At 39.2% G+C, this 27716-nt stretch overlaps 1 protein-coding gene across 2 annotated transcripts in view; it reads right to left on the reverse strand.

Annotated features, from left to right (window-relative positions):
* Positions 1-229: 229 nt before the first annotated feature.
* PARP8 (poly(ADP-ribose) polymerase family member 8) overlaps positions 230-27716 on the reverse strand; it is a gene marked incomplete at its 5' end in the record, with an annotated part of 118647 nt that continues 91160 nt past the window's right edge. The window contains 12 exons of one of the 2 annotated variants that reach the window (XM_084278302.1): positions 230-530; positions 1171-1255; positions 3976-4045; positions 4921-4997; positions 6277-6346; positions 9270-9342; positions 9866-9978; positions 10798-10846; positions 11201-11268; positions 12650-12715; positions 18118-18243; positions 22987-23079. In XM_084278302.1, the coding sequence (XP_084134428.1) occupies positions 428-530; positions 1171-1255; positions 3976-4045; positions 4921-4997; positions 6277-6346; positions 9270-9342; positions 9866-9978; positions 10798-10846; positions 11201-11268; positions 12650-12715; positions 18118-18243; positions 22987-23079 (993 nt within the window). In that variant the 3' untranslated portion in view covers positions 230-427. The remainder of the gene's footprint in view (positions 531-1170; positions 1256-3975; positions 4046-4920; positions 4998-6276; positions 6347-9269; positions 9343-9865; positions 9979-10797; positions 10847-11200; positions 11269-12649; positions 12716-18117; positions 18244-22986; positions 23080-27716) is intronic. The other variant, XM_084278301.1, reaches the window with a different exon arrangement.

The following is a 27716-nucleotide window of genomic DNA, read 5'->3' on the forward strand; positions in this document are numbered from 1 at the left end:
TTGCAAAGTATCCTGTGTAATACAGGTGCTCCGCTATAAAATCTTCTCTCTCACTTGTAATTCAGTCATTCTAAATTTAAAATACCAGTATACAGTACTAAAACCTCCAGTGGAAGTTTAATATAAAAATATCAGCACAAAACTCCTTTTTAAATCTGTTTATTGTGAGCAACCCAAATGCCTGTTTAATTGTTATTAGTTGTAGTATGTTAATAGACTTTGCACCCCTACAGTTGCTAATTTATACCATGTCAGGTATTTTGATGAGATAAGAAATACTAAGTAAGAAAACAGTTAAGTATTCAAAGGGTTAATTTGCTTAGAATAGTAATAATAAATTATTTTTTTGCATCTTCTTCAGTTCAAAATCCAGCTTTGAGACTGAGGAAGGCTTCCAAATCACATCGATTAAATAAGAGTGGTCCTTTTAACCAGTAGCAGTTTGATTGCCAATGACTCGAAGAATCTCTTTATGAATGCTTGGTTCCTGGGTATTTATACTTGTATCACCCACTTGACCATCTTCATAACTAAAAAAAAGTACAGAAAATAAAATCAAATTAGTGTTATATTAATCTACCTAAAAACATCCAAACCCCCATTCATTCAATAATCGAGTCCTTATTCCATATGTTAAGTTACAATGTTAAAACGCTCTGCTGTGTTTCACCATTATATGCAGATCCTAAACCCAATGGAGAGTGAAGAGTGGTAAAGTGGTTGTCACTGAAACGCTGAGGCAAATAAGCCACTTGGACTTAGAGGGGACAAGTCATAGGTGAGAGGCGAAATGTTCACATCAGGAGGCCCTTAATGAATTCCTCTGCTTTAAACCACAAATGGTATTTTGTGATACATGGATAGGCTGGCTTACTGTAACATGAGGTAATGCTCTAGAGTGGGAAAAATCAGTAACTCTCCATTCATTTACTGTGAAACAAAATACCTACTAACCCTTTGTCACTAGCTTATCCATACATTTCCTAACAAATGCATCCATTTTTTCTAAACATTTCCTAAGTACTGAGCAAGATAAAAAGATTAAGTAACACTGAAAAGAATTAGGAAGAAATGTCTTTAATCTAGTTCAGTTACAACTACTGGAGGGAACATGGGGAAAAAGGTCTAGGATGAACAGAAGTTGAGTGATAAAAGCAGCTTCGTACTCACACAAAGAAAAATCTTGTACACACATGATCCGTATTTGGAACTACCCATATCTCCCCATGTTTGTGCAGATCGGATGAGGTTATCACTATCAAGGAAAGAGTAAATTTCATAGTGATGAAAACATGTCTGGAAAAAAAGGCTTGAAAAGATTTGCTTTTTTATATGTCATAAATAACCTTCTGGGAATATGTAGTTTTCTATTGTATATCTGTGGTGTGGTGCAGACTGAGTTGATTGCTAGTACAAACAGGGAGATAAACTTGATTCTTATTTCCAAAATATATTTTCCAGAAAACACAGATGCTTGCTATATGGGAGCTATTTGTTAATTGGAATGAAAAATGAAAAAATGTATTTATTAAAAATTGATTTAAAATGGCCATAGTGCTGTTAGGGAGGATCTGAGTCAACTAACCAACCTTTGGAACAGATATTTGTGTTTGATGGTGGCTGAGCCAAAAATAGGACATTAAAGACAAAGCCTGAAACTGAGATATGACAAATTTGGGATTTGCAAAAGTACCAAATATTTTTTTAAAATAAGCAATTATGACTCAAGAGGATTATGAAGCTTGCCAAAACTTGCTCAATGTTTATAAAACAGCAGTATACTTGAACAGTTGTTTACCAGCAGAATGAGGACAACACAGGAAAGAAACCTTTTTATTGATAGGAAGAGGCTATTTAGCAGCATGGTTCTGGACAAGTTATCTACCTGTGGTATGAGCGTGTTCAAGGTGTGCTGGGTGAAGGACTGGTTGAAGGGCAGAGCTTAAAGGTTTGTAATGAATGGGGCTACATCTGTCTGGCAACTGGCCACCAGTGCCATTCCTCAAGGCTCAATTCTGAAGCCAGTTCTGTTCATTATATTTATCAATGATCTGCATGAAGGAGTTTAATGAACCATTAGCATGTTTGGGATGTGCTGTTGACTCTGTTGAGGGAGGAGAGGCCTAGCAGAGATCTAGACAGATCAGAGCATTAGGCTGTGATTAGTGGAATGAATTTACAGGTCCAAATGCTGGATTCCACACTAGGATGGAGTAATGCTGGGCACAAGTATAACTTGGGAGAGGAGTGGCTGGAGAGCCACTGGGGTGCTGGTTCACAGCAGCTCAGCAGACAGCCAGCAGTGTGCTGGGGGGGGCATCAAACAGGGTATGTAATTTTTAACATACATTTATCAGTTGTAACTAATTTTATTTAAAATCTCTATTAACTACCTCCCCATAAAACTTCACAGAAAAAATGAGTATCAGTGATGCAAAATATATTTTACCAAATATTCAAAATTCTCCCTTATAAAATTGATAATCCATGATTAAGTGTGAGAACAGAATGACATGGATGACAAAGTCCTTGCGAAAGAAGTAATTTCTACTATGAAACTTCATTCAGCAAATTCTAGGAAACCCTAGATTTATTCCTGTCTTCTGAAAGTTTTAGAACTAAATTTATATATTTTTCTGTTCAGATCAAAATGCATTTTCATGTTGATTGACATCTCCTGAATAATGCTTAATATTTATTTTAACATTCTCAAAAAGAAATGTATTTACATTAAAAAGTGGCATATACAATTTACAGCTTCCATTTTGAAATTACTTCTTTTCCACTATCTCTATTAAATTTTACTTTCAAAAGTAAGCAAATACTCCAAATGATGGGCAAACTGAGTTTAATACAATATCTAATTGTTTGGCCAATGAGACTAATCACTACTAGTACAATTCTAATTCAAATTTTATAATTCCTAGTTCTCTAAACCTGCTGAGGTTTCACTAATTATTAAAAGACTAGACAAGTCACAGAATCACAAGGTTGGAAAAGCCTTTTAAGATCATCAAGTCCCCCCATTCCCATCCTAAACAACCATATCCCTGAGCATGTCATCTACCCTCTTTTTAAACACATCCAGAAAAGGTGACTCAACCCCCTCCCTGCGCAGCCTGTTCCAGGCCCCAACAACTCTTTCTATAATTTTTTTTTCTAACATCTAACCTCAACCTGCCCTGGCACAGCTTCATGCCATTTCCCCTTGTTCTATATCCTGTTACCTGGCTGAAGAGACCATCGCCCACCTCTCTACAACCTCCCTTCAGGTAGGTGTAGGTGGTGATAAGGTCTCCCCTCAGCCTCCTCTTATCCAGGCTAAACATCCCCAGCTCCCTCAGCCGCTCCTCATAGGATTTGCCCTCCAGCCCCTTCACCAGCCTGGTTGCCCTTCTCTGGACTTGCTCAAGGACCTCAATGCCCTTCTTATGGTGAGGAGCCCAGAACTGGACACAGTACTCGAGGTGTGGCCTCACCAATGTCAACTATAAAGTCTTTCAAGAATAACTGTAGTCCTATACACTGAATTTTAATTTCACAAAATTCCTGAAGCAGTCTGAGAAAACAAACTGGTATCAGGAGAACAGTGTATTTGCCTGAAGGGTGAAAAATTATTTGGCAATCCAATAGGAAAGCTGTTTTTTCCAAGTTTTAGGTGTTTAATACGTTTGTCAAGAGCTTGCAGGATGTTAGTGTTTCAAATAACGGCCACAACTTGGGTTATGTTGATGGCTTAGGAGCATGATCACATTCGAAAGACAGACAAGATGATCAGTCGATTGGTGCAGGCTTTGTTTGAAGAGGGAAACATTCTGAAGTGAAATGCAAAGGTCGGCTATTCGTCAAACGTTAATATGCCTACAAGTAGTCTCTTACCTAAAAAGAACCAATACTGGAACTAAAAGTCTCACTGATTTGCATCCAGTAACAGTGTCCACGACTAAAACAGTTTTTCAAAGGCTTTCAGCTTACCTTCACATAAGGCTATGCATTTTAAGTTACGGCTTTGCAAAAATTGTGACTGTTGTCCTTTCTTCTGTGACTGAGGTGTAAAAACATGAGAAAACTTAATTAGTGCAGTAAGGCAACCTGAGTGAAAAAGTAACAAAGGTGAGGGCTGCTGCTATTTTCAGTGGTTTATTAATGAACAAAGATAGAGGCAGTCTTTCTAAAGCATTTCTATTGTATTTCTAAATGTAATAGAATTTCTAAAAATATTTATATCATTTGTTTGGGTTATTGTAGGAGGGATTTAAATGTCTTTATCTGGAAAGAAAAATTCCTCATTATTAGAGAATTATTAATATTGTTAGAAATACCAGAGTGTTACTAATAACCAAACTGATAGCAGAAAAAAAAAAAAGCAGCTATTACATGCCAGTCTCTCCAAAGGCAGATTTTTCTGCAGTTTCCATGTGTTAACAATGGAAAGAGTTGCAAGATTTCTCTTTCAAAATGTAGCCCTACACATAAATGCTATGAATTTGCTTTAGATAAAGCAGAATTGTAATGGTTTAATATGTAAAAACCATGAAAAAGAAAAACTGACTAGCTATAAATGAAATGGTACTAATTTTCCAGCACTAACCACTCTCAATTCCATTTGCATCATTCTTCTACAAGTCTAGAATTTGGGAAGCAAAGGCTTGCTAAGGGTCATAATGCAATTTGTATTTAATTTTCATTCTCTTCCTAAATTATTCTGGTTGGTAAAGAAAGGCACAAGACCTGCATTATAGTCTGTAAATTGTTACTACAAACAGTTGGAATGTATATGACATTTGCAGTCTCTGAAGTTGTTGATTTTGTTTGATAAAATAAAACTGTTAGCTTTCACAAAGGGAGTATTACCTCCTTTTCTGCTATCAAGATCCCAAGCATAAAACCATAAATCTGGAGGTGGTTGATGTACTGTACCTGTGATGTATTACTGCCCTTACTGCCTGAAGCTGGTTCATCTTTAGCTGACACCTTCTGCTGCTTCTTGTTCATCCCTAGGAACATCAAAATCAGGTAAGATATCCTGGCATATAAATACCATAATAAGTAAGGTTAAATATGGAGAACAAACCAGGTAGCACAGTGGGAATCACAGTCCTTTGCATGGCACCCCAAAAGCTATTTAACTTTGTCATAGAATAACCCAATTTAATCCTGCAAATTCTCAGTACATCTGCATGTACTGCAAAAACCTTAGCAAAGCGAAGTTGGCATCAGGTAGGTACAATAGTAGATAAACGTGAGCTTAAATGTCACCAAATTCTGCTCAGGAATGCTATTTGCTGGTTCATTAGCAGAGTTGCATGTCAGCATGTCTTCAGTCTAACTGACCCTATTCACAGTGAAGAAACACAGTCTGATTTACTGTGGGTGGGCCAGTAAAATCACAAGGCAAAGAACTTCAGATACTAATCTTTGACACTTTATTCAGACATTAAAAATCTAAATAGTTTTAGGGGTAGTTAATTTATCTAAAGTTTTAAAGTCTACCTTGGTTTAATAATCTATACATTAAAGTATTAAACTATTTGTCAGCCACATTGGATCCAATTTCTATTTCAGAAATCTAAACACATAAATTTGTGTCTTAGATCTCTTTTATATTCCTCATGTTGGTTTCCATGAAACTCGTGCAATGAAACAGGTTTCCTTGCCTTTCCAGTAGCCTGCATTTCTTGGCAGTTTGCAAACACAGACTGAATTACAGGGAACTTTAATTCTTTGAAGGAACAGGTAATATAGGCCATTACTCGTATTAAAATTCAATAAATAGAGTAAAAAATGCTGAGGTCATAAAATGAATTGTGACATTATCTAAAAATACTGAAAATCAGAAAGTGTAACTAAAAGTTTCAGAATTATCTACATGGGCACAAACTCACATTCAGCTATACCAGCACTTTACAGCTATACTGTAAAGAAACAGTAAATATGAAATAACTAAAGGAAAAAGTCACCATACTAAAAAAAAAATACATCTCTTGAGTTTCTTAATGCACGTATTGGTGTACATTCTTTCTATTATGCTTCTATTTTTTATTTAATTCTAATATGGAAAACTCTGCGAAACTCACTGCTTCAAGCACAGTTCCAAGAAACTTAGCACCATGGAAAATGAGGAATTTAGATTTTCTCCTTTTTGAACAAATTAAATCTTGGTCAACAAAGATAAAATTTACTACAATGTTGCAAATAGTGAAGCTAGTAAGAGAAGCAGTAAAATAAGATATCCCCCTATATTTCTCCAGCTTTAGGGTGATTTATAAATATCACCTGAGTAACCAAATGATATGCTTGACAATGGACTAAGGTAGATTCCACTTCCAAACATTGCACCATGGAGCTGAAAAAGAGCAGAATGGTCATTTAACATTAGTTTGGTAATTTGGACAAAATAGTAATGATAGACACAAGTCCTAATGTAGATATACAAATGCCCCACTCTGCTGATTTATTGACTGATAATAAATGGTGTTCAAAGAAGTCTTTAAAACCATCAGACTGCAAATATACAACTAAAATAACTGCATATTCTGGAAACCATGTCCGAATGCCCCAAACAAATTTTATATGAGATTTATATGCATAATCACATTTTCTGTTTTTAAATATAACATTACCATGGAGGATGATTACATAGGGTGCTTGTATACATGTCCAAATACAATTAGCCTTAAGAAGGATGAGCAAGCTCAGCATGTGTCTTATATGAAAACATTGGCAGGAAGCACTGCCTAAGCCAGCCTTTGTGAATCAACAGCAGCATCAGATGCTTCTCTTTTCTGTAAAGTTAAGAACTGAAGAGATGGGTCCAACCCCCCTGCCAAAGCAGCTCCCTAGCTCATAGTGCACAGATAGGCATCCGGACGGGTCTTGAGTATCTCCAGAGATGGAGACTCCACCACCCCCTGGGCAGCCTGTCCCAGGGCTCTGTCACCCTCACTGTGTAAGAGTTCTTCCGCATGTTGGTGCGGAAAATTCCTGTGCTCCATCTTGAAGCCATTGCCCCTTGTTCTGTCTCCACAGGCCACTGAAAAGGTGCTGGCCATTTCCCCCTGCATCCCATACTTAAGATATTTATAAACATGAATAAGCCTTTCCTCATAGGGGAGATGCCCCAGGACCTGATGATCTCTCGAGGTCTCTTCCAACCCCTATGATTCTAATATTCTATGATTCTATGATATTGAAAAATTTAGTCAGCAGTTCAGTTGGGAGTACTGGAGGGAATGGGTTTAATCAAGATTTTGCCTGAATCAGTTCAGGTGTGCACATCCCATCGCTGCAGGATTGCACTTTAGTTACAAAGCTACCAGCTGTCTGAAAAGAAGAGGGAAGGAAAGAATCTTCTTCACCAACATCACTGTTCCCTGTCATTAAGACTGGACTAAGCAACTGTCCTGGTTTTGGTCAGGATGGAGTTAACTTCATTTGTAGCAGCGGATGGAATGCTGTGGTTGAGAGTTAAAATGGGAGTAGTGCTGATAACACCCTGATGTTTTTAGTTGCTGTCAGACAGTCAAGGACTTTTTCAGCTCTTCATGAGAAAGGAGGGGCGAAGCCAGGACAGGTGACCTAACTGACCAAAGAGAGTATTCCATGCCAGTTACGTCCTGCCCAGGATATCGGGGGCTGACGGGAGGAAGGCCGAGGGCAGCTCCGGGATGTGCGGTTCTTGGGGGACGGTCGGGTTCTGGGACGACTCTGGGTGGCACGGCCTGAGCTGTGTGGTTTGGTGAGAAACTGCATTGTGCAGCAACAGCTTCATATATTTTTGCTCTAAAGTCCTGTTAGCATTGTTACATTGTATCTTTCTGTTATCTTAGTAAACTATCCTTATCCCAACCCACGGGCCTCTTATTTCTTGGTTTTGGGGTTATTTGCCCCTTCCTTTTCCCTTTCCCTTCCCTTACCTATTCCTCCCCCCCCCCCCCCCCCTTCCCCCTTCCCCTGCTCTTTTCCTTTAAAGAGCAGGCAGCTGTGTGGATCTCGGCTCTCAGCTGGGGTGAAACCACGACAGCAACAAAAGCAAGCATTTTAATTAGTCCTGCACTTGTTTTCTTTTCTGGAAAGAGGGAAGTATGGGTCTCACTTCTCCACCAGGGACTGATGACTTCATGTGAAAAAGCCTTTAGAGAAAACACACCAAGGAGTTGTTGAAGCACAAATAAGAAATCCAAAGTAGCTCCTGTCTAGGTAGATGTTATGACCATTGGGCTTCAGAGTCATGATCATTCTTGTATTTTTCCTCTGACCCAATGATATTTACATTGTCTCTGCAATGTGTCTGAGCTCTCATAGGAATGTGCAAACATGGCTTCACTCCTCCAGATGCCACAATGCTGCATCAGATCCTTGGTAAGTAGGCATTTTTCCTGTCTGGTTGGTACTGGGGCAAATAGGATGAACTGCAGTCAGGATACGCCTTAGCTAGGTGAGAGATCTAAAAATGACAAACTGTATAAAATAGGGCTTTATTGCTTCCTCCCAGTATCTCACCCCTCAACAACAACAAAAAAGCATAAACAAAAGGGTTTACTTTGGTGAAATTTGGTGTGTAAATTGTGCTTTCTTGGAGAAGTATCTTCCAAAGATACTAATAAAACCACCCAACCTACTAAAAAGACCTGAAATTTCCATTTCTTTTTTTTTCAGAATCTTCTGTACCCTGATCCTTAGTCAGTACCCTGGGATCCTCCTCCAAGGTATCATGGAATCAGCTCTGGGGAAGAGCTGTCAAAACCATAATGCTAAAATAAACTAAGTTATAGCTCCCAGTCCCTCAGGTACTGCCTGCTTTGCTCTGCAATAGTGGTCTCTTGATGATTCAGTCCGAGAAAGTGAAGCTTGCAGTAGCTGCCCCCCTGGCTAGTACAATCATATTTCCGTTCCCAAGGAAACCAGAGGAGAATAGATGGTGTAAATCCAATTTCTGTAATTCAAGTATACATTTGGATCCTATAACGTGAAGACAGTATATGTAGCTCTAAATTTCACTCCTGCTTTTAAGCATTACCGAGCTAAGCCTCCTGGAGGTGCTGCTCTGCAATGTAACTGAAACACTGACTCCAGCAATTGGATTTTGTAACCATTTTAGCAGACCCACTGTTAGATTCTAATTGCATCAGAAAAGTACCTTTTCCAGAAAAAAAGACATCCATTTTTTCCAACTATATGACTACCAGAATCACACCCCCTGAAAACTTGCCTAAGCTAGTATGGAACCAAACATGCACAGGTTAGCTGAAGTCTAGTCTCCTATTTACCTGCAGCCTTGTATTGGAAGCAACAACCAAGCCATTCCTCAGGATGGAATGCCAGTTTTCAATGTGTGAACCACTGAAAAAAACCAAAGGGAGTTAAAATCCACAGTGTAAGATGCAAAATTAAAACAGTAATCCTTTAAAACAAATTCACAGCTTTAAACTTCAAATGGGGGGAAGGGGAGGAGAAGGGGAAGGAAAAGGGAAAGGAAAAGGGGAAGAGGAAAGGGAGGCAAAGGAAAAGGGGAAGGGGAAGGAGAAGGGAAAGGGAAAGGGAAAGGGAAAGGAAAGGGAAAGGGAAAGGGAAAGGGAAAGGGAAAGGGAAAGGGAAAGGGAAAGGGAAAGGGAAAGGGAAAGGGAAAGGGAAAGGGAAAGGGAAAGAGAAAAAGGAAAAGAAAGGCAGGGGTAAAGGAAAAGGACACAAGTCCAACATCACCATGTCAGCTAAACCATGTCCTGGGATACCACTTCTACATGTTTTTTGAACATCTCCAGGGATGACGACTCCACCACCTTTCAGGCCAGCCTGTTCCAATGCTTGGAAAAAAACGAGCATGACATTTTGATAAACTTTGATTAATATGAATATAAGTACTTACTGAAATGCAAAGGTACTTCCATAGAGATTTTTAGCAGCTCGGAAATTGGATTCTTTGGCTGGTGGACTGCTGAGAAGTAGGAACTGGTGGGGAGTGTGCATAAACTTCAGTTGCTGTAAAATATAATGGTGCACAAGTGAAATACATTGATTAACACAAAAGCATTATATTTCCATAATGCCAGTTCTTAAAATACCGTGCTGTTTTGCACAGTACATGACTACATCTAAATAAATACATGAACTAAGTTGAAACTGGTCTCATTATCATAGGTTTTACCTGAAATCAAACAGTAAAAATGTCTTCCAGTTTATGAAATATGTGGGAGTTTCTGAAACAGATTTCATCCTTATATGGCTCTAGTAAAGTAATTAAATTGAAAAATTTCATCATGGTATCTGATCAGAGCTGGCTTTGAATTAAGGTTCAGATTTGAAAGGCTGCAGATTACTATGCCTTAATCAGAGGATCAGAGGCATACATACTCAGAAATGAATCTCAGCCCCATCCCCATAAAATTCAAGTTCTATAATCTTTTTAAGGTGTACTCATATGTGCATCCCCTGGTATATCATGCTTGTGTGCACCCATTTCTGTGCAATTCTGTATCTAATATCCTATACGATAAAAACAGAAAAAGTGAAATTATTGTTACCCAATCTCAGATGACTACAAGGTAGAAATTTGTACTTGAGCTACTCACCTCAAATGGGCTTTTTCTGAGCATTATTTGTTTGACCTATTTTATATATTCACAACATGATTCTACGAGTCATGACCTGAAACTGATGATTTCTCTCCCTTTTCTACTAATGGAGTCCATGTGATTAGATAGATTGTACACACCTATGTCTGGCTAGGAGAATCCCACCTGAAATGCTCATACGAACAATGAGAAGTAGGAAAATAATAAAGTACCCCCAGACACTTACCCTATTCACTGGTAGCTTCACAATATGTGATCTATTACTAGAAATAACCCTAAAATAAGAACAGTTAGATGTATTAGACATGGTAACCAAACAGAACTTTTCTTTAAAATGTGTTATAAATGACAACCACAAGCAACCAGCTGTAGGCTTTGAACATATCAGATGGAAGAAGACCAAATCCTGTCTAGAAAGTGAGATCAGAGGCTGTACAAATGAGCTGGAGTCTTTCCAGTGTTTTCAGGGGGCCCAGAAGAGGTCCAGAAACGGCCTTAGAAACACCTGCAGTTGCAAATATCAACCCTGATGTTAATTCTTAGGGTGAGCTTATACCAAATTCCACTGGTGATTATTCATTTATCTTGGTATTTTAATAGCTATCATCTCATGTGAGTCAATTTTATACCATTGTAGAAGAGGATGTGCAAGTGGGTCTTGTTTATCCATTTGCTTCTTTATCTCCAAGTAAGGTGCCTAGAAAAGAGTAATTGCATTCTTTACTTCTAGTTGAAATCATAAGGTTAAATTTTATATGTTACATTGCTCATGATTTAATCTATTAATATGAAAACATGGGACTCATTACTAGGCTTAAATAACAGTTTTACTGACATTTAGCATTGTACAGTTATAAATGTGTTTTGACAACAAGAAGAATTAATATACCAATTATTTTCCCTGAAGTAAAATAATAAGCATATCATTAGCATCAAAATGAGTATATTACAGCAAATATTGGTGATCTCAGAGAGAACGGGCAAAGACATCTTTTTATGTTTGGCTTTTGGATTAAGAAATTGGACTGGAACTTCATACAGTAACTCTCTCAAAATACCCCAATACAATCCACTCAAATTTTTTAACTGTTTCACGGTATAAACTGGTAAGTAAAATAGTGCTTCTCTTTTTAATAACTTTGAAAACCTTTCTAAATTTCAGTCACAGTGCCATGCATCCCCTTAAAACTGCTTGGTCCAAGAATTATTTTAACATTTTTTTAAAAACCCCACAAAATAGTGGTTATTTTTCTTTTATAAAGAAATTATAGTAAGTAACATAAATACCTGATTTTTAATAAAAATATATACAAGTTGTTGCATTATGTAACAAAAATTTGTTAATTTTAATTTTCAGTTTGTTTTACTCCTTTCTACACAGTTTGTTCTTCATTCCAGAATCCCAAAGTTCCTTTCAAATAGATATAGAGTAAGATTTATAAACTGTTGGGAGGTTACATTTCTACAGCAGTTGGAAAAGCAAAGGCCATGTGAGAGATTTCAATAATCAGTTATAATCAGCTGGGCTGTTTGTGAAGAGTAACGATAAACATAATAAACAAAATCACATAATAATATAAAATAACACAGTAAACATAATAAACAAACAAAAAGTATGGCTATCAGATTCTATCCCATTGTGGTTATTGAGAAATCATACAGTCCCAAAAGAGCCAGCCCTTTAAGTCCCCAACCATACGTAGCTGCTCAAGTGTTTTGCTCTAGTAGAAATAAAGCTATCATTCAGAACACTGTCACAAAATCAATTTCTTTTGGTTTGGAAATAAAAGACCCAGTTTGGCTTTGATATTTCCAGAAATGCAGCAGTTGGTGATTATCTCGTTACAACTTCCCATTCTGCTGTTATTATCTTTTATTTAAACTTCAAAAGATCAGTTTTACGTCATCACTTTTATTTGACCACTGGTATGGAAACTCTAGTTTTGATATTTTAAACACATTTTATTATTATTACTGCTCTATAGGAAAGAGATGGTAACACTGACTTCCCCACCCAAGCAATTTGAACAGCTTCCTAGTTCAAGAAACAGCAAAAATCAGGCAGTTTTTTAACTCACCTGTGTCATCTCTCTAATAGAAGTGATACTGTCCAATGCCTTCATGACTCGGTCATAATTCTTCTTCTGATGTAGCATAAAATAAGCAAATAAAAGATTATGAGTCTTTGGCTCTACAAAAGCCTGAATCCTTTGTGTATAAAACCAAAGCCAGGATAGACGTCCAGCAAACCAATTCTTTCAAACATTTCTAACCAATAGCTTCCTTCCACCTCACACATAGACTTTCTCATTAGTAGTCCAGGAAAATTACCTGAAAAAATATTACTATGGTGCCTTTTCTTTGAATTACACTGGAATCTCCAACACACTAACATAAACCAACTCATTAAAAAAAAAAAAAGTATTTGTAACTAAACACGGTTTCTGACAGTTATTTGGACAAAAAGCTATTAATTTAAACAGAATCACAGAATCCTTTTGGTTGGAATAGATCTTTAAGATCAAGTCCAACTGTTAACCAACACTGCCAAGGCTAACCACTAAACTATGTCCCTGAGCATCACATCTATGCATCTTTTAAATACCTCCAATGATGGATACCTTCACACAGGTGATTATTAACCCTTCTGGTGAAAGATTTTTTATTAACATCCAATTTAACCCAGTGCAATTTTGAGACCATTTCCTCTTGCCCTATCACATGTTACTTGGGAGAAGAGACCCAGGCCCACCTTGCTAAAATGTCCTTTCAGGTAGTTGTAGTGAGCAATAAGGTCTCCCCTCAGCCTCCTGTTAAAGGAGATCTTCCAGACTAAAGAACCCAAGTTTCCTCAGCAACTCCTCTTCAGACTTGTGCTCTAGACCCTTTTCCAGCTCAATGCCCTTCTCTGGATATGCTCAGTGTCTTTCCTGTAGTGAGGGGCCTAAAACTGAACACAGCACTCAAGGTGTGGTCTCACTTGTGCCAAGAACAGGGGCACAATCCATTCCCTGGTCCTGCTAGCCACACCATTCCTGATACAGGCCAGTATGCACTTGGCCTTCTTGGTCATCGGGGAACACTGTTGGCTCATCTTCAACCAGCTATCAACCAACACCCCCAGGTCCTTCTCTGCCATCCAGCTTTCCAGACACTCTTCCCTGAGCCTGCAGTACTGCCTGGGTTTGTTGTGACCCAAGTGCAGGATGCAGCACTGAGTCTTAATGAACCTCCCACAATTGGCCTTGGTCCATCAATGCAGCCTGTTGAAATCCCTCTGCAAAGGCTTCCCACCCTCAGGCAGATCAAAGCTCTCACACAACGTGGTGTTGCCTGCAAACTTACCGAGGGTACACTCAATCCTCTCATCCAGACCATTAATAAGGTTATCAAAGACAACTGGCTCCGGTACTGGGACCTGGGGAACACCACTTGTGACCAGCTGCTGCCTGGATTTAACTTCATTCACCCCAATTCTTTGGGACTGGCCAACCAAGCAGTTTTTAACCTGGCTAAGTGTACACCCATCCAAGCCACAAGCAGCCAGGTTCTCTAGAAAAATGTTGTGGGAAATGGTGTCAAAGATTTTACTAAAGGCCAGACAGGTAAACAACATCTACAGCATCTCCCTCATACACTAAGTGGATTGCCTTGTCATAGGAAGAGATCAGGTTAGTCAAGCAGGACCTGCCCTTTGTAAACCCATTCTAACTAGGCCTGATCACCAGGATGCACTGTACGTGCTGCATGAAGGCACTCAAGATGATCTGCTCCAAAACTTTCCCTGGCACTGAGGTCAGTCTGACAGGTCTGTAGTTTCCCAGATCCTTCTTCTGGCCCCTCCTGTAGATGGGTGTCACACTGCCTAATCTCCAGTCAACTGGGACCTCCCTGGTTAGCCATTCTGATCATAAATGTTGGAAAGTGGCTTTGAGAGCACTTCTGCCAGTTCCCTCAGTACCCTTGGTGGATCCCATATGACCCCAAAGACTTGTGTGTGTCTACATGGTGTAACAGGTTGCTGACCATTGGAAAACGGGGACTTCATTCCCCTCCCTGTCACTGTCTTCCAGCTCAGAGCAGTGGATACCTGGCCAACAACTGGTATTACTGCTAAAGACTTAAGCAAAGAAGGTATTAAGTATCTCAGCCTTTTCCTCATCCTTTGTCACTTTGTTTCCCCCCACATCCACTAAAGGCTGGACATTCTCCTTAGTCATCCTTTTGTTCTTACATTATTTACAAAACCATTTTTTATTATCTTTAACTGCAGTAGTCAGGTTAAGTTCTGGCTGGGCTTTGGCCCTTCTAATTTTCTTTCTGCATAGCCTCATGACACCTTGTAGTCCTCCTCAGTTGCCTGTCCCTTCTTCCAAAGGCCTTAAACTGTATTTTTTTTTTTACTGACTTCCAGCCATTGCTCTCTGTCAGCCAGGCCAGGCTTCTTCCCTGCTGACTCATATTTCAGCACATGGGGACAGGTCCTGTGCCTGCTTCTTTAATATTTCCTTCTTGAAGAATGTCCAGCCTCCCAGACTCCTTTTCCTTTCAGGACTGCCTCTCAAGTGGCTTTGCCAAAACGCCAAATCTGCATTCCAGAAGTCATAGAATCATAGAATCATAGAATCATAGGGGTTGGAAGGGACCTCGAGAGATCATCGGGTCCAACCCCCCTGCCAAAGCAGCTCCCCAGCTCATATTGCACAGACAGACGTCCAGACGGGTCTTGAATATCTCCAGAGATGGAGACTCCACCACCGCCCTGGGCAGCCTGTCCCAGGGCTCTGTCACCTTCACTGTGTAAAAGTTCTTCCGCATTTTGGTGCGGAACTTCCTGTGCTCCAACTTGCAGCCATTGCCCCTTGTCCTGTCTTCACAGAGCACTGAAAAGGGGTTGGCCATTTCCCCCTGCATCCCATACTTAATACATTTATAAACATTAATAAGGTCACCCCTTAAAAATGCAAGGCAGCAATACTGCTGACCCCTCCCTTACTCCTCCAAGAATCAAAACCTCTAATTTCATGATCACTGTGCCCAAGAGAGCCGCCAACCACCACAACACGACAAGTCCTTCCCTATTCACAAACAATGGGTCTATCAGGGCATCTTCCCTAGTTGGCTACCTCACCAGCTGTGACAGGAAGTTGTCACCCACACACTCCAAGAACCTCCTGGACTGTTGCTTCTCTGCAGTATTGTTTTTTCAGCAGACATCTGTTAAGTTGAAATCCTTCATGAAAACAATGGTTAGAGATCACAAGATTTCTCCTAGGTGCTTATGGAATATTTTCTCTGCCAGTTCATCCTGGTTAGGTGGTCTATAACCTATACTCACACTGCGTATCTGCCTTATTTGCCTTCCTCCTGATTCTTAGACCCTCAGTCTTATCATAATTGTCATAGAGCTCTAAACAATCGAAACACTGTTTAGCATACAGAGCCACCCCACTACCTCTCCTTTCTTGCATATAACTTCTAAAGAGTTTGCAACCAGATGTGAGTCATCTCACCAGAGTTTTGTGAGTGCAACTATATCATAGTTTTTCTGCTGCATAATGTCTTTGAGCTCTTCTTGTTTGTTGCCTATGCTGCATGGATTGATGCTGTTGTACTTCAGCTGGGCTACTGATTCCATGACCTTTTTGAGAGTGGAATCCTACTTGACCATTCTCAGGCACCTCTGTGGTTTCTAACCCAATAATAACCTTTGTGTCCTTGCTGCCACATGGCTCTCCATCTCCTACCTTCACTGATATGGTAGACCAAAGGACCTTGCCATGACACCGATATCTATAAAATAGAATTTCCCACTTTACAGGGACTTTCAGAAGGGTGTTTGTGTTAGTGCTTAGACACTGTTTAATTTAGGGTTAAATGCACTACCTTGCTTTCCTAATGACTATCCTTGTAGAAGAACTGAAAGACTGAAAAAGAGGAAACATCCTGTCCCAGAAGATGTGAGAGTGTCCTGGGTTTGGCTAGGATAAGTTAGTTTTCTTTCTAGCAGTGCTGTGTTTGGGAGTTGGGATGAGAGCTGTGCTGAAAACACACGGATACTTTCACCTGTTCCCAAGCAGTCAGGGGCTTTTCAGCTTCTCATGCTGACCTGCTAGTGAGAAGGTGAGGGCACCCACGAAGCTGGGAGGGGACACAGCCAGGACAAGTGACCCAACCTAACCAAAGACAGTATTCCATACCATGAGGTAATGCTCAGCACAAAAGCGGGCTGGTGGGGGAGAAGCTCATGGCTCCAGAATACGTGATTTGGGGATGGTCTGACTTTGGGATGGCTCTGAGCTCTGCGGTCTGAGTTGTGCAGTTCACTGAGAAACTGCATTGTATATCATCAGTTTTGTATATGGATCATACCACACTGACAACTGAAATAATGAAGTAACCAAATAGGTGTTAAATAAAATGCTAAATAAACAAATGTGTTTGCTTTTCTAACAGCTCTACAAAACATGAGGTCCTTCAGTTTTCTCTCTGCTTCACCCTGATCCTTGCCTAACTTCAGCTTGGGAAATGCTAGCAGACAGCTTCACCTTTTCTGCATGAATGAGCTTAACAGTCTGTTTCAGCAGCTTCACATGTCACGCCACCTTCCAGAACTTCACTGTTCCCCATCTCTGAGTCTTGCCAACTTCTATTCATGAGTTTTCACCTTGCTCATATTGGAAAGAAGCTGGGAGGAAGAGATGTGGGCTCTGCCAGCCCAGGGGCTCTCTCTATACCTTTTCTGGCGTGACTGTCTTTTATATTCCCTTATCCGCTTCAAACTCCCCTTGCCCAACCACTAGACTTGGTGTCTCCTAATCAGCCCTGTTCCAAGTACCTCCTCGGCAAGTCCGTCTTCCCACATGCTACACAACACGCTTGTCCTAAGCTCCTCCAAAGGAAAGACCACCGCTAACTGGCCTTTACTCAAAAAAAGTGAAATGTATCCCAATGCACGATATCCAGAGTTCTCATTTATGCCTTTGGGGGACTGCTCAAGTGAGAAGCAATAGTTCACAATTTCCTGAGGGGATCCCTGAGAGGCAGTATTTGCAGCCTGAGCAGCAAGTAGTACAAAGACAATTTTTTACTTCAAAACTGATGGTTGCAGAAAATTACTATTATGTCAACTTTCACAAAATTATATTTAGGGACATAATTGTTTGCAAAGAAAAAAGGAATAAGAATAGAAAGATGGACAGTCTGCACCTCCCAAAGGCCATCTTCCTTTTTGTGTCCAACGTGTGACAGAAAGATCCCAAGAAAACAAAGGTTTGCATCTATAATTTATACCCTAGAAGAACTATTTGGCTTCAACATAACTTTGAATGCAACTTAAAGTTTATATTCAAATACCTTCTTAGAGAAAATTTAAAAAGCTACAAACTTATGAAAATAGTCACACATTCTGTGATTCTGTGATTTGCACTATATTCTGGAGCTGTATTTTGTATAGTAAAGGAGACTCCTCTAGGAGAAGGCTTTGCTTTGCAATCTCATGCATGACTAAAACCAAGCTATGACATAAAGACAGATAACTACTTACCCTGGGGTTAAAGGCCAGCATCTGAGGATCATTAGGATCAACTACAGAAGGATATGGCTCAAAAATGACAACTTTCCTAGGTGACTCTAATGCAGACCGACACATGGATACTAGCAGATCAACCACCTAGAGATAAAGAAAAATGTTTATTCAATATATGTATTTTCATATTGGATCTTCCAATTTGCTTTTCTGACACACTATGGTAATACTATATTTCATCATTAGGTATATTAACCAAACCATGCTATCCATAGGAGAGTAAGTAGGACCACTATGTCGTCCTAAATGTGCTGCTATGTCAAGTGCTTTGCTTACAGACTGCTTTCTTTAGTGCGCATGTGTTAATTCCTCGATTAAACTCATTCATTAGAGAAATGAAGCTCGTACATGGCTGTACAGGAGACACCAGTGAAGTATGTTGCTCAAGAACAAGGAAGACTTTGTGAATCTGTACCACTGCCTGCTGCTTACTGAAGACAGTAATCATAGAAACATGTGTATACATTGCTTCTGCTAAAGTCAGACTATGCAGTGATTTAACAGTCATTTGTATGGTTCACATTGGAAGATACTCTTCCTTCCATCCTGTTGTATGAAATTACAAGATGGCTTTGGGTATCTATGATTTACAACTTTTAACTGTAAGACCATGCATGTAATGCGTACACAGGCTTGTATTCACATATGTGCATGTAGGCATATGTACAATTTAGCAACAGATTTCTGCATAAACATTCCAAAATTTGTAATTCTGAGCTTATAAAGAGAATACAGCAACCACAAGCAAGACAGAATGCAGATTTCTGGCACCTGTGAAACCTAAATCCAGTTCATAATGAAATCCAAAGTTGCTACAGAAAAATGTAGCTCCAAATTAGTTCAAACCCCTATTTTTTCGGTGCCTTCTGAAAATATTCCTCTGTGAAAATGGACTTTTCCATGAAAGAAAGGAAAAGCTAAAGTGAGTTGTATATAGTAGGCATCCCCGGTTTCTACCACAGCTCACAGCTCAAGTTGTTCTAGAAGTTTTTATGTATCTGTCATTGTACCTGATAATTTGGAAGAAAAAAAAAAAAAAAGATGGTCCCTTACAGAAGCAGAATGAAAATAAGAATCATGATGAAAAAGAAAAGGAACTGCACTGTGGTGAGTCATACTGTTGCTATTCTCCTCCTCTGTTCCTTTAGCACAAATGGACAATTTTCTCCATCAGTTTAAAAATATTCTGTTAGTTCCTGTTACTAAATACCTTACCTATATTGAAAATGAAGTTATTTAAATAATGAACCCTACCTCCATGGTGCTCTGCTTACTTTCCAGTTTATAATACCTATAAGTTTCAAAATTTGCATTAGTATTTGCAAAGGAGACTAGGAATCTCCATACATAGGCAGGTCAGGCAACAGGCCTGCATCAACATAAATGCATTACCATGAAACTGAGGCTGAGTTCATACACCCTGCTTTTGAGAAGTACTTCTTAGCCTCTGGTTGCAATATACTGCTAGGGAAGAGTTGTTTCAGTCCCCAGATTTCTTAATACGATGACTCAAAGTTGTCTTTTCTGTGTTGTTTCTCACCGTGATAACTGCATATTGGTCTGACATGGTGGAAAACATGCATAGATTAGTCTTAGTTAAACCCTAATTTTCCATGAGATCATTGTTTTGAGCTGATGGAATGCAGAGCAACTTAAACTGGGAGGTAAGTCTAATACAATTATAATGCAAACTTGTGTATGCATTCCTTGGTAACAGGAAGTGCTGTGGATCTAGGAAACGTCCTTGCAGTTGGGCCTGAACTCCTCCTCCTTAACACTAGGTACCAAAGTACGTAAGTAAGGACTAAAATATTTTCAAGGAGGACAAGATGACACTTGCTGATGACAATCCCCTCTTATGACATCAGTCACTCAGGCAGTGCTTCTCTCTCCAGGGACTCTCTCCAGGGAGTCTGAACAAATCGGGCACTTAATTTTCAGGCATACTGACTATGTGACTAAAATAAGGCAAGGCGAGTTTGGGCTTGAAAGTTTTAGAAAGTACAATCTCTTATTATTAAGGAGGAGCCATAAGAATATCGGAGTGACAAAGTAGGGGTGCAAACATTAGGAAATGAGCTGAAAACATAGCAGAAAAAGAACTCAGGATGTGATTTCTAATAATGGGAATGTATATTCAGGTTCCTCCACTACACAAAATTATTTGGAGGAAGATTCTTATGACAAAATGTAGAAAGTCACAATGCGAACACCCACTTCTTACTAGTCAGCCTAAGCTCTCTTTATAATCAATGGAGAAAATAATCACTGTGCTGACAGTCTACGCTGTGATTCACACTTTCCTAAACTAATGTCAAAAATAGCTCTGATGAATCAAACCCTGGAAATGCTGAATTCTTTCTGCAAACAGGAATGGGAGCTCAACTAGATCAGATGTAGCAAGCTCAGAGCAATGCTATCACTAGAGTGAAACAGCAAAATTTAGTCACCTAGGTCCAATGGGACAATCGACAAAACCTCTTAACTAAGTCTTTTAAGCAATGTTGATGTTGTAATCACTTCAGTACTCTACAGCGAAGCTCTGTAGAGGTACTCTAGAGAACTAAAGCAAGCTCTACATATGCCTGCAAGAGCGATACCTACATAAAACAAAGTGAGAGCAAACTAGGACCACCTTTCCTGTTGGCTGTATTTAAAAAGAGATCAACTTTGTTCTATCTTTAAGTTGGAGAGGTACAGATTTCATGGGTGGACTGTTCAGAAGACAAGGAATTGGCCGTACAGTCACATCGAGAGGGTAGTGGTCAACTGCTTAATGTCCAGATGGAGATCAGTGATGAGTGGTGTTCCTCAGGGGTCTGTACTGGGACCAGTACTTTTTAATATTCTCATCAGTGACATAAGACAGTGGAATCAAATGCACGCTCAGCAAGTGTGCAGAGACACCAAGCTGAGTGGTGTGGCTGGCACACCTGAGGGACAGAATGCCATCCAGAGGGTCCTGAACAAGCTCAAGAAGTGGGCCTAAGTGAATCTCAGGGTATTCAGTAAGGCCAAGTGTAAGGACCTCCACATGGTTGGGGCAGTCCTTGGCACAAATAGAGGTTGATGGATGAAGGGATTGAGAACAGCACTGAGGAGAAGGACTTGGGAGTGTTGGTGGATAAAAGATGGACGTGAGTCAGCAATGCATGCTTGCAGCCCAGAAAGCCAACCGTATCCTGGGCTGCATCAAAACTAGCATGACCAGCAGGTCAAGGGAGGCGATTCTGACCCTCTGCACTCTCATGGGGCCCCATCTGGAGTACTGTGTCTACCTCTGGGTCCTTCAGCAGAAGACTGCATGCAGATGAGGGCCATGAGGGCTGGAGCACCTCTTCTCTGAAGTCAGGCTGAGAGTTTTTGGGTTTTTCAGCTTGGAGAAAAGAAGGCTCTGAAGAGACCTTATTGCAGCCTTTCAGTACTTGAAGGGGACTTATCAGAGAGGTGGAGACAAACTTTTTAGCAGGGCAGATAAATTTTTTACAGTGAATGGTGAAACACTGGAACGGGTTGCTCAGAGAGGTGGTAGATGCCTCGTCTCTGAAAACATTCAAAGTCAGGTTGGACAGGACTCTAAGCAACCTGATCTAATTGAAGATATCCCTGCTAATTGCAGTGAGGTTGAACTAGATGACCTGTAAAAGATCCCTTCCAACCCAAACTATTCTATGATTCTTTGATTTTAAATGTACATGTAATGTATCATATAAGTGCCTGAATTGAAAAAAACCCAAAAAATTCTGTCTTACCAGAAACACATATCTGAGGAAGAAGTAGGGTTTCATCAGCACACCACTCCATTTCTTAGAAGCTTACACACGTATCCCAAAATTTTATATCCTTGATGTTGCAGATATAGCCATCTAACAATCTTCAGACATCAGATGAAGAGCTGATGTTGAGATCCTGCAGTCTCAAGTGAAGAAGCTGGTGTACATGGCTCTAAGTTTCTTCCATTGGGGATAGGCCCGTAGGTGGTATTCAGGCACTTGGACAAATAACCTTATTTCCAGTGGCCTGACTCACTAGTGCTAGTTAAGGTTACTTGAACTGAATGTTTTCTCTTCCAAAAAAACCCCATGTCACTTAGTAAATAAATGTACAGTAAGTGACATATGTCTAGGAAATCAGAAAGGAATGAATGTAAGATGTGTAATCAGTTAAGATAGTAAAACAATTTTATATGTAAGATTTTTAGCTTTCTAATTTACTGTGGTTTAAGGTTAAATGGTGATTTGGAAACATTAAAATACTTAAAGGCATATAAACTTATGAAAGAAAACAATTATATTATTATAACTACATTAATAACTGAACTTAAGCAAGCTTATGTTAAAATCCCTATCCTTGAGAAGAGTGAAAAAACCCTATGTAGCAACATCAGTAAGGACTTTCCCACTGTTATTTAATGATCAAAACAACAGATGCTCAGTGGATAGCTGCATTGCAACAACATGAACAGGAAGTAGCTTATTAATTGCATGAGAGTAGTAATGGCTCATTAGGTGAAAATAAATGGGAATTATCTCCAAATGACAATGACTGCCTTTATTAACAACCCAGGTGACCTAATTGAATACAACAGAACAAGAAAACAGGGTTACTCTAATTACATGGAAGCAAAACAATGGAAGCACCTCATTAGTACCGTTTGAACACACCATGTATAAAACTGTATTTACAGCTGTAAGAGTGGACAAATAACTAATACTTACCGAAAAGTACTTGTATGGAGAATACAATTCAAAATGAATACCAAAAGAGACTGAAAGACTGAATATATTATAGAAAATCATACATGTAATAACCATTGAATAATTCTACCTGAGCCCCGGTTGCAATTTCATCAGCAGCTTCGTTCATCACTCCCAGTGTTTGGAAAGCAAATACGCACAGCTCCCGTTCACAAACAGTGGGCTACACAGAGAAAGAAAGTTAATTATACTTTTGTTCTAGTTTTGCATTCTTGATTTTACTCTTTAATACCTACAACAAAGCCCAAACACAACGTTATTGTTTTTCTTCAAATATTAACTGCAACATTAAATTAGAATTATGAATACATTTCAATTATTGAGGAAGATATATTAAAGAAGCATATTAGTAATGTGAAGAACAAGTGTGAACAAATCCTAAGTACTCACAAAGGCTAAACGTAAGAAATCCACAGATTACAAAACCAAAATTACAGGCATAGTACCCAAATGTCCTTATCACTATTTTGTCAGGCACTGAAAACTTCCTACATAATTAAAAGTAATGTAATGGAGAGCAAATCCCCAAATGAATGGAGGGACACCCCCTTCATAAATGGGGGTTTATTCTTCACAGCTTGTTCTTCACTGTCGAGAACACACATAAAAATCTCATCTACACAATACATTTATTGGAGAAGCTACTTTTAATTTTTAACTAATTTAACAATTTATTCATCAACTTCAAGAAAATGCATTATATTTTTAATGAAAAAACTGTATTTGGGAAGGCCACATGTGATTTAAATAAGGTGCTTCCACTCTTCTTTTCAGATATCAAAAATTATTGAAAAAATCTTGCTGTTGAACCAGGTTTTTTGTCTATATTTTTGAAAAAATTAATTCACACAACCATCACAATGATCATATAAAAAACTTATATGTAAGTTTGTATATATATATTATAATAATTAAATACAAAATATTGAGTAAGAATGGAGCATTCTGCCTTCATAAAGCAAACAAAGCAGAAACAAAAAAGAACCTAGCTTTAAGTAAAGAGAATAGGTATGACTTCACAGACTTCCTAATTGGTTACAACCCTTACAACAACTTCATTCTTATTTACCTAAAGATAATTAGCAGACCAAGTTTTTAAAGCCTCAAGTAATGAATCACACAGCAAATTTTTATAATCATTCAAAATGAACAAAGAGTTGAAAGAAATACAAGAAATAAACACAAATTAAAACCTTCCTTAAGACTGACCCAACTAAATATAATTCTTATTACAAAGTTGAAAACAATAGAAAATATTTTTGGATACCATTTCTTTGATTCTATATTCATAAATTCTAGTTCACTGAAACCTAAAATTATCTTTGGTAGGCACTACTGAACTTTTCTATCTACAAATTATGAGTCTAGTTACCACAATAATCGCTAAAGCATTCATAGTGGTATGCTTTGAAGTTCAAGCCAATGTCTCTAGGAAGCACTTGCAGAAATTAAAAAATGAATTGAGCACACAAAGAAAACATAAAATTTAGCTGAATCCTGTTTCAGGCAACAGCTTTGTAAGTAATACGCATACTGCTGGATTCGTAATCACTTGTTTCATAGCCCTTAAAATATGCATTTGCTGGGTTTCAAAGATTCAAGACTTCAATAAACATCTGAAATCTGCTGCACTGACATTTCTCACATCAGCTGCTTTACAAGAGCTATAATCTTTCAAGTCTAATATGGTGTCAATCATCTGATTTATGCTATCAGCTATGTTACATTGCATTAGGCAGCAGATGAAGCCTAACATGATCCAACTCACAGAGCCATGGAATGCTAGTAAAAAAGTATTTATTATTGTCATTGTTCTTAGGTTTTCAGCATTTAGAAGAAGGTGGTTAAAACATTTACTTAGTTGCAGAAGCATGGTGGCACTACCACCTTGACTATCATAGTGAACAGTATACACAGACTTCCATTTATTTCAGAGCAAGTGATTGCTTTGGAATAGCAGGCTAATCTATGTTTACCCATGCTTGCCATGAAGTGACATTTCAAGAAAAGTTATTTTTGACATTTTGGTTACAATGCCAACTAAGTTATCCTGACACTTAAAGACGTCAAATGGAGCACAGGATTTGTCATATTTTGTTCTTTCCCCCTGTCCCCTTTTTCCTCCTGTGTTACCATCCCAGAAATATCTACACCTTTGGAAGAGGAAAGTCAGGAAAATTGTCACTGTACTTATGTTTGACATTTTAAAGCCTTTTCTTCTCTCAGGTGGACACTGGAGCTAAGATCTTAAGAGATACTCTGATCTCTGATTCTCTGATCTTTGATCCTCTGAAGAAGAAGAGACATTATTGTTAGGGTCTGAGTATTTTGGCTCCAAAATCAAATGGGGAAAAGAAACCAAACCCTGTAGCTATATGGACACCTCACTATGCTGCCTTCATAGATCTATCCCAATGCTTTCTAACCCAAGCTCTGGACAATTTAAAAGCACTTCTGAATCCTTTCCGAAATTTGTCTCAATTTAACCAGATCAGGTGCTTTTAACTTAGATTTCCCACAAGTGTTAGTAGAGTGTTCCAAGAGATGTTCATACAGTCATTTCACTGTCCTCTACTCCAGTAATCAATTAGATTCAGCCATTTAAACCTCTCTTTCCCTACAAATTTTTTTTCCTACAAAAAAGGAGATTGGTTTGCACTTAAGAGGCAAACATTTGGAGGGTTTTTGTTTGTCACACAATAGTAAAATCTATCCATTGTCACATTCCCCTATTTTGGTTTTGTCTGCAAATGTGTATGCTAGAAACAATGAGAACATATTAAAACAAAGTTAATAAATCAACTGCAGAAGACAGATGTTAAAGAAAATCACAAGCTTTATGGGAAAACTACGATTTAAAGCTGCTCTTACATGGCTGGTAATGCTTTGCATACTGCCAGTGTGTTTCCATTTATGGTGCCCACTTGGCTCTTCTCTTGTAATAGGATGTGAGCCCTTGGGATAGGAACAGCCTTGTTCTGACCTCGTATCATAAATACGAGAGATGTCCCTAGCCACCGTAAACAAACAAGAACAACAGCACTAACACATTTATAAAAGCTATGTTGCTCCAATGGATACTCTTACTTTGGTTCATGTACGTGTACTATTCAGCAGACCAAACTTTCTAAGAACTTCTGTGTCCGTACATGAAAGTGCAGGCATGCTCTTACTGATATGGACTGATACCCACAAAGGTACAGAATATCCAATCTATCAGGTTAGCCGTTTCTATTGTTTTCAAAAGGAAAATACACGACAAAAGGGGTTTATATATTCAAGTATGTATTTCTGAACATGAACATTACACATTACAACCATCACTCTGAAGCCACGCAGAACTGACTAGCAGGGCAACTTTGTTTTCCACTACCTGAAGAGGACAGCTGTAACTCCTCTTCACCACCAGCACCTGCTAGTGGTCTCACGAATACTTCATTTTCCACTCAAAAAGAGAAAATTAACATGAAGCCATTGACTTCCACAAAACTATTAGCTAAATGAAGCTCACTGGTGCTGAAAGACTATTTAGAAGGATAATTATTCCAGTGGGGAAAAGCAAGAATATAAACCAGGCAGTTAACCTGAGACTGAAAATGCTTGGAAGCAGAAAGTACTGACAAAAGCAGAAAGCATTTTTTCAGCTTTTGAGGTTTTCAGACTTTTCCTTTAGCCCCTCCCCCGCATTATTTGAATGCTCAGTAGCACCCATCCAACTGTTGCTGTGATGAAAAAGGGCTCAATCAGAGTTTTTGTATGTAACAATGCAAGTGTCACTTCTTAGAGCACTGACATGGAAACCATCTAGATATTATGCCATATTCTGGTTCCTGGACTCATACACAAAATATTTCCCAGGCATTCTTTCAATTTGGAAAAGCTGAAGCTTTCATAGCTGATATCGATCTGTCTTGCTACTTCATAATGTGTGCTGTGTCTGTGCCCAGAAGAGCAATGTACTACCCTTTCCTGTATCCTCAGGGATGTCACACAGACATTAATGAGGCTGCAACATGACTGACACAACTAAAAACTCTTGATCTAAAAGGAGAAGCTCTGGGAGGGCTTATAGCCTGACTTACAGCAAATGTAACAAATGGTAAAGGTGAAACCATTAGTGACCATCTCACCATCTCACTTTTAATGAAAGCAACAGGCACAGGGATGGAGTGTAACTTCAAACCTCCATTCTGTTTCCTACTCTCAACCATGGAAATGCTTAGTTTTTCCATAAGAAGAACCTCTCTGAGAAGGATATAAGAGAGCAGTGTTAATATTGAAAATGCATGAGGAAGTAAGGCAGGCAGGGAGGAAGGCAGGAAGGAAGGAAGGAAGGCAGGAAGGAAGGAAGGCAGGAAGGAAGGCAGGAAGGAAGGCAGGAAGGAAGGAAGGAAGGAAGGCAGGAAGGAAGGCAGGAAGGAAGGCAGGAAGGCAGGAAGGAAGGAAAGGAAGGAAGGAAGGAAGGAAGGAAGGAAGGAAGGAAGGAAGGAAGGAAGGAAGGAAGGAAGGAAGGAAGGAAGGAAGGAAGGAAGGAAGGAAGGAAGGAAGGAAGGAAGGAAGGAAGGAAGGAAGGAAGGAAGGAAGGAAGGAAGGAAGGAAGGAAGGAAGGAAGGAAGGAAGGAAGGAAGGAAGGAAGGAAGGAAGGAAGGAAGGAAGGAAGGAAGGAAGGAAGGAAGGAAGGAAGGAAGGAAGGAAGGAAGGAAGGAAGGAAGGAAGGAAGGAAGGAAGGAAGGAAGGAAGGAAGGAAGGAAGGAAGGAAGGAAGGAAGGAAGGAAGGAAGGAAGGAGGAAAAAGTAAAGA

The sequence above is a fragment of the Gallinula chloropus genome (genome assembly GCF_964237585.1).
Source record: "Gallinula chloropus genome assembly, chromosome: Z".
NCBI classification, from domain to species: Eukaryota; Metazoa; Chordata; class Aves; order Gruiformes; family Rallidae; genus Gallinula; species Gallinula chloropus.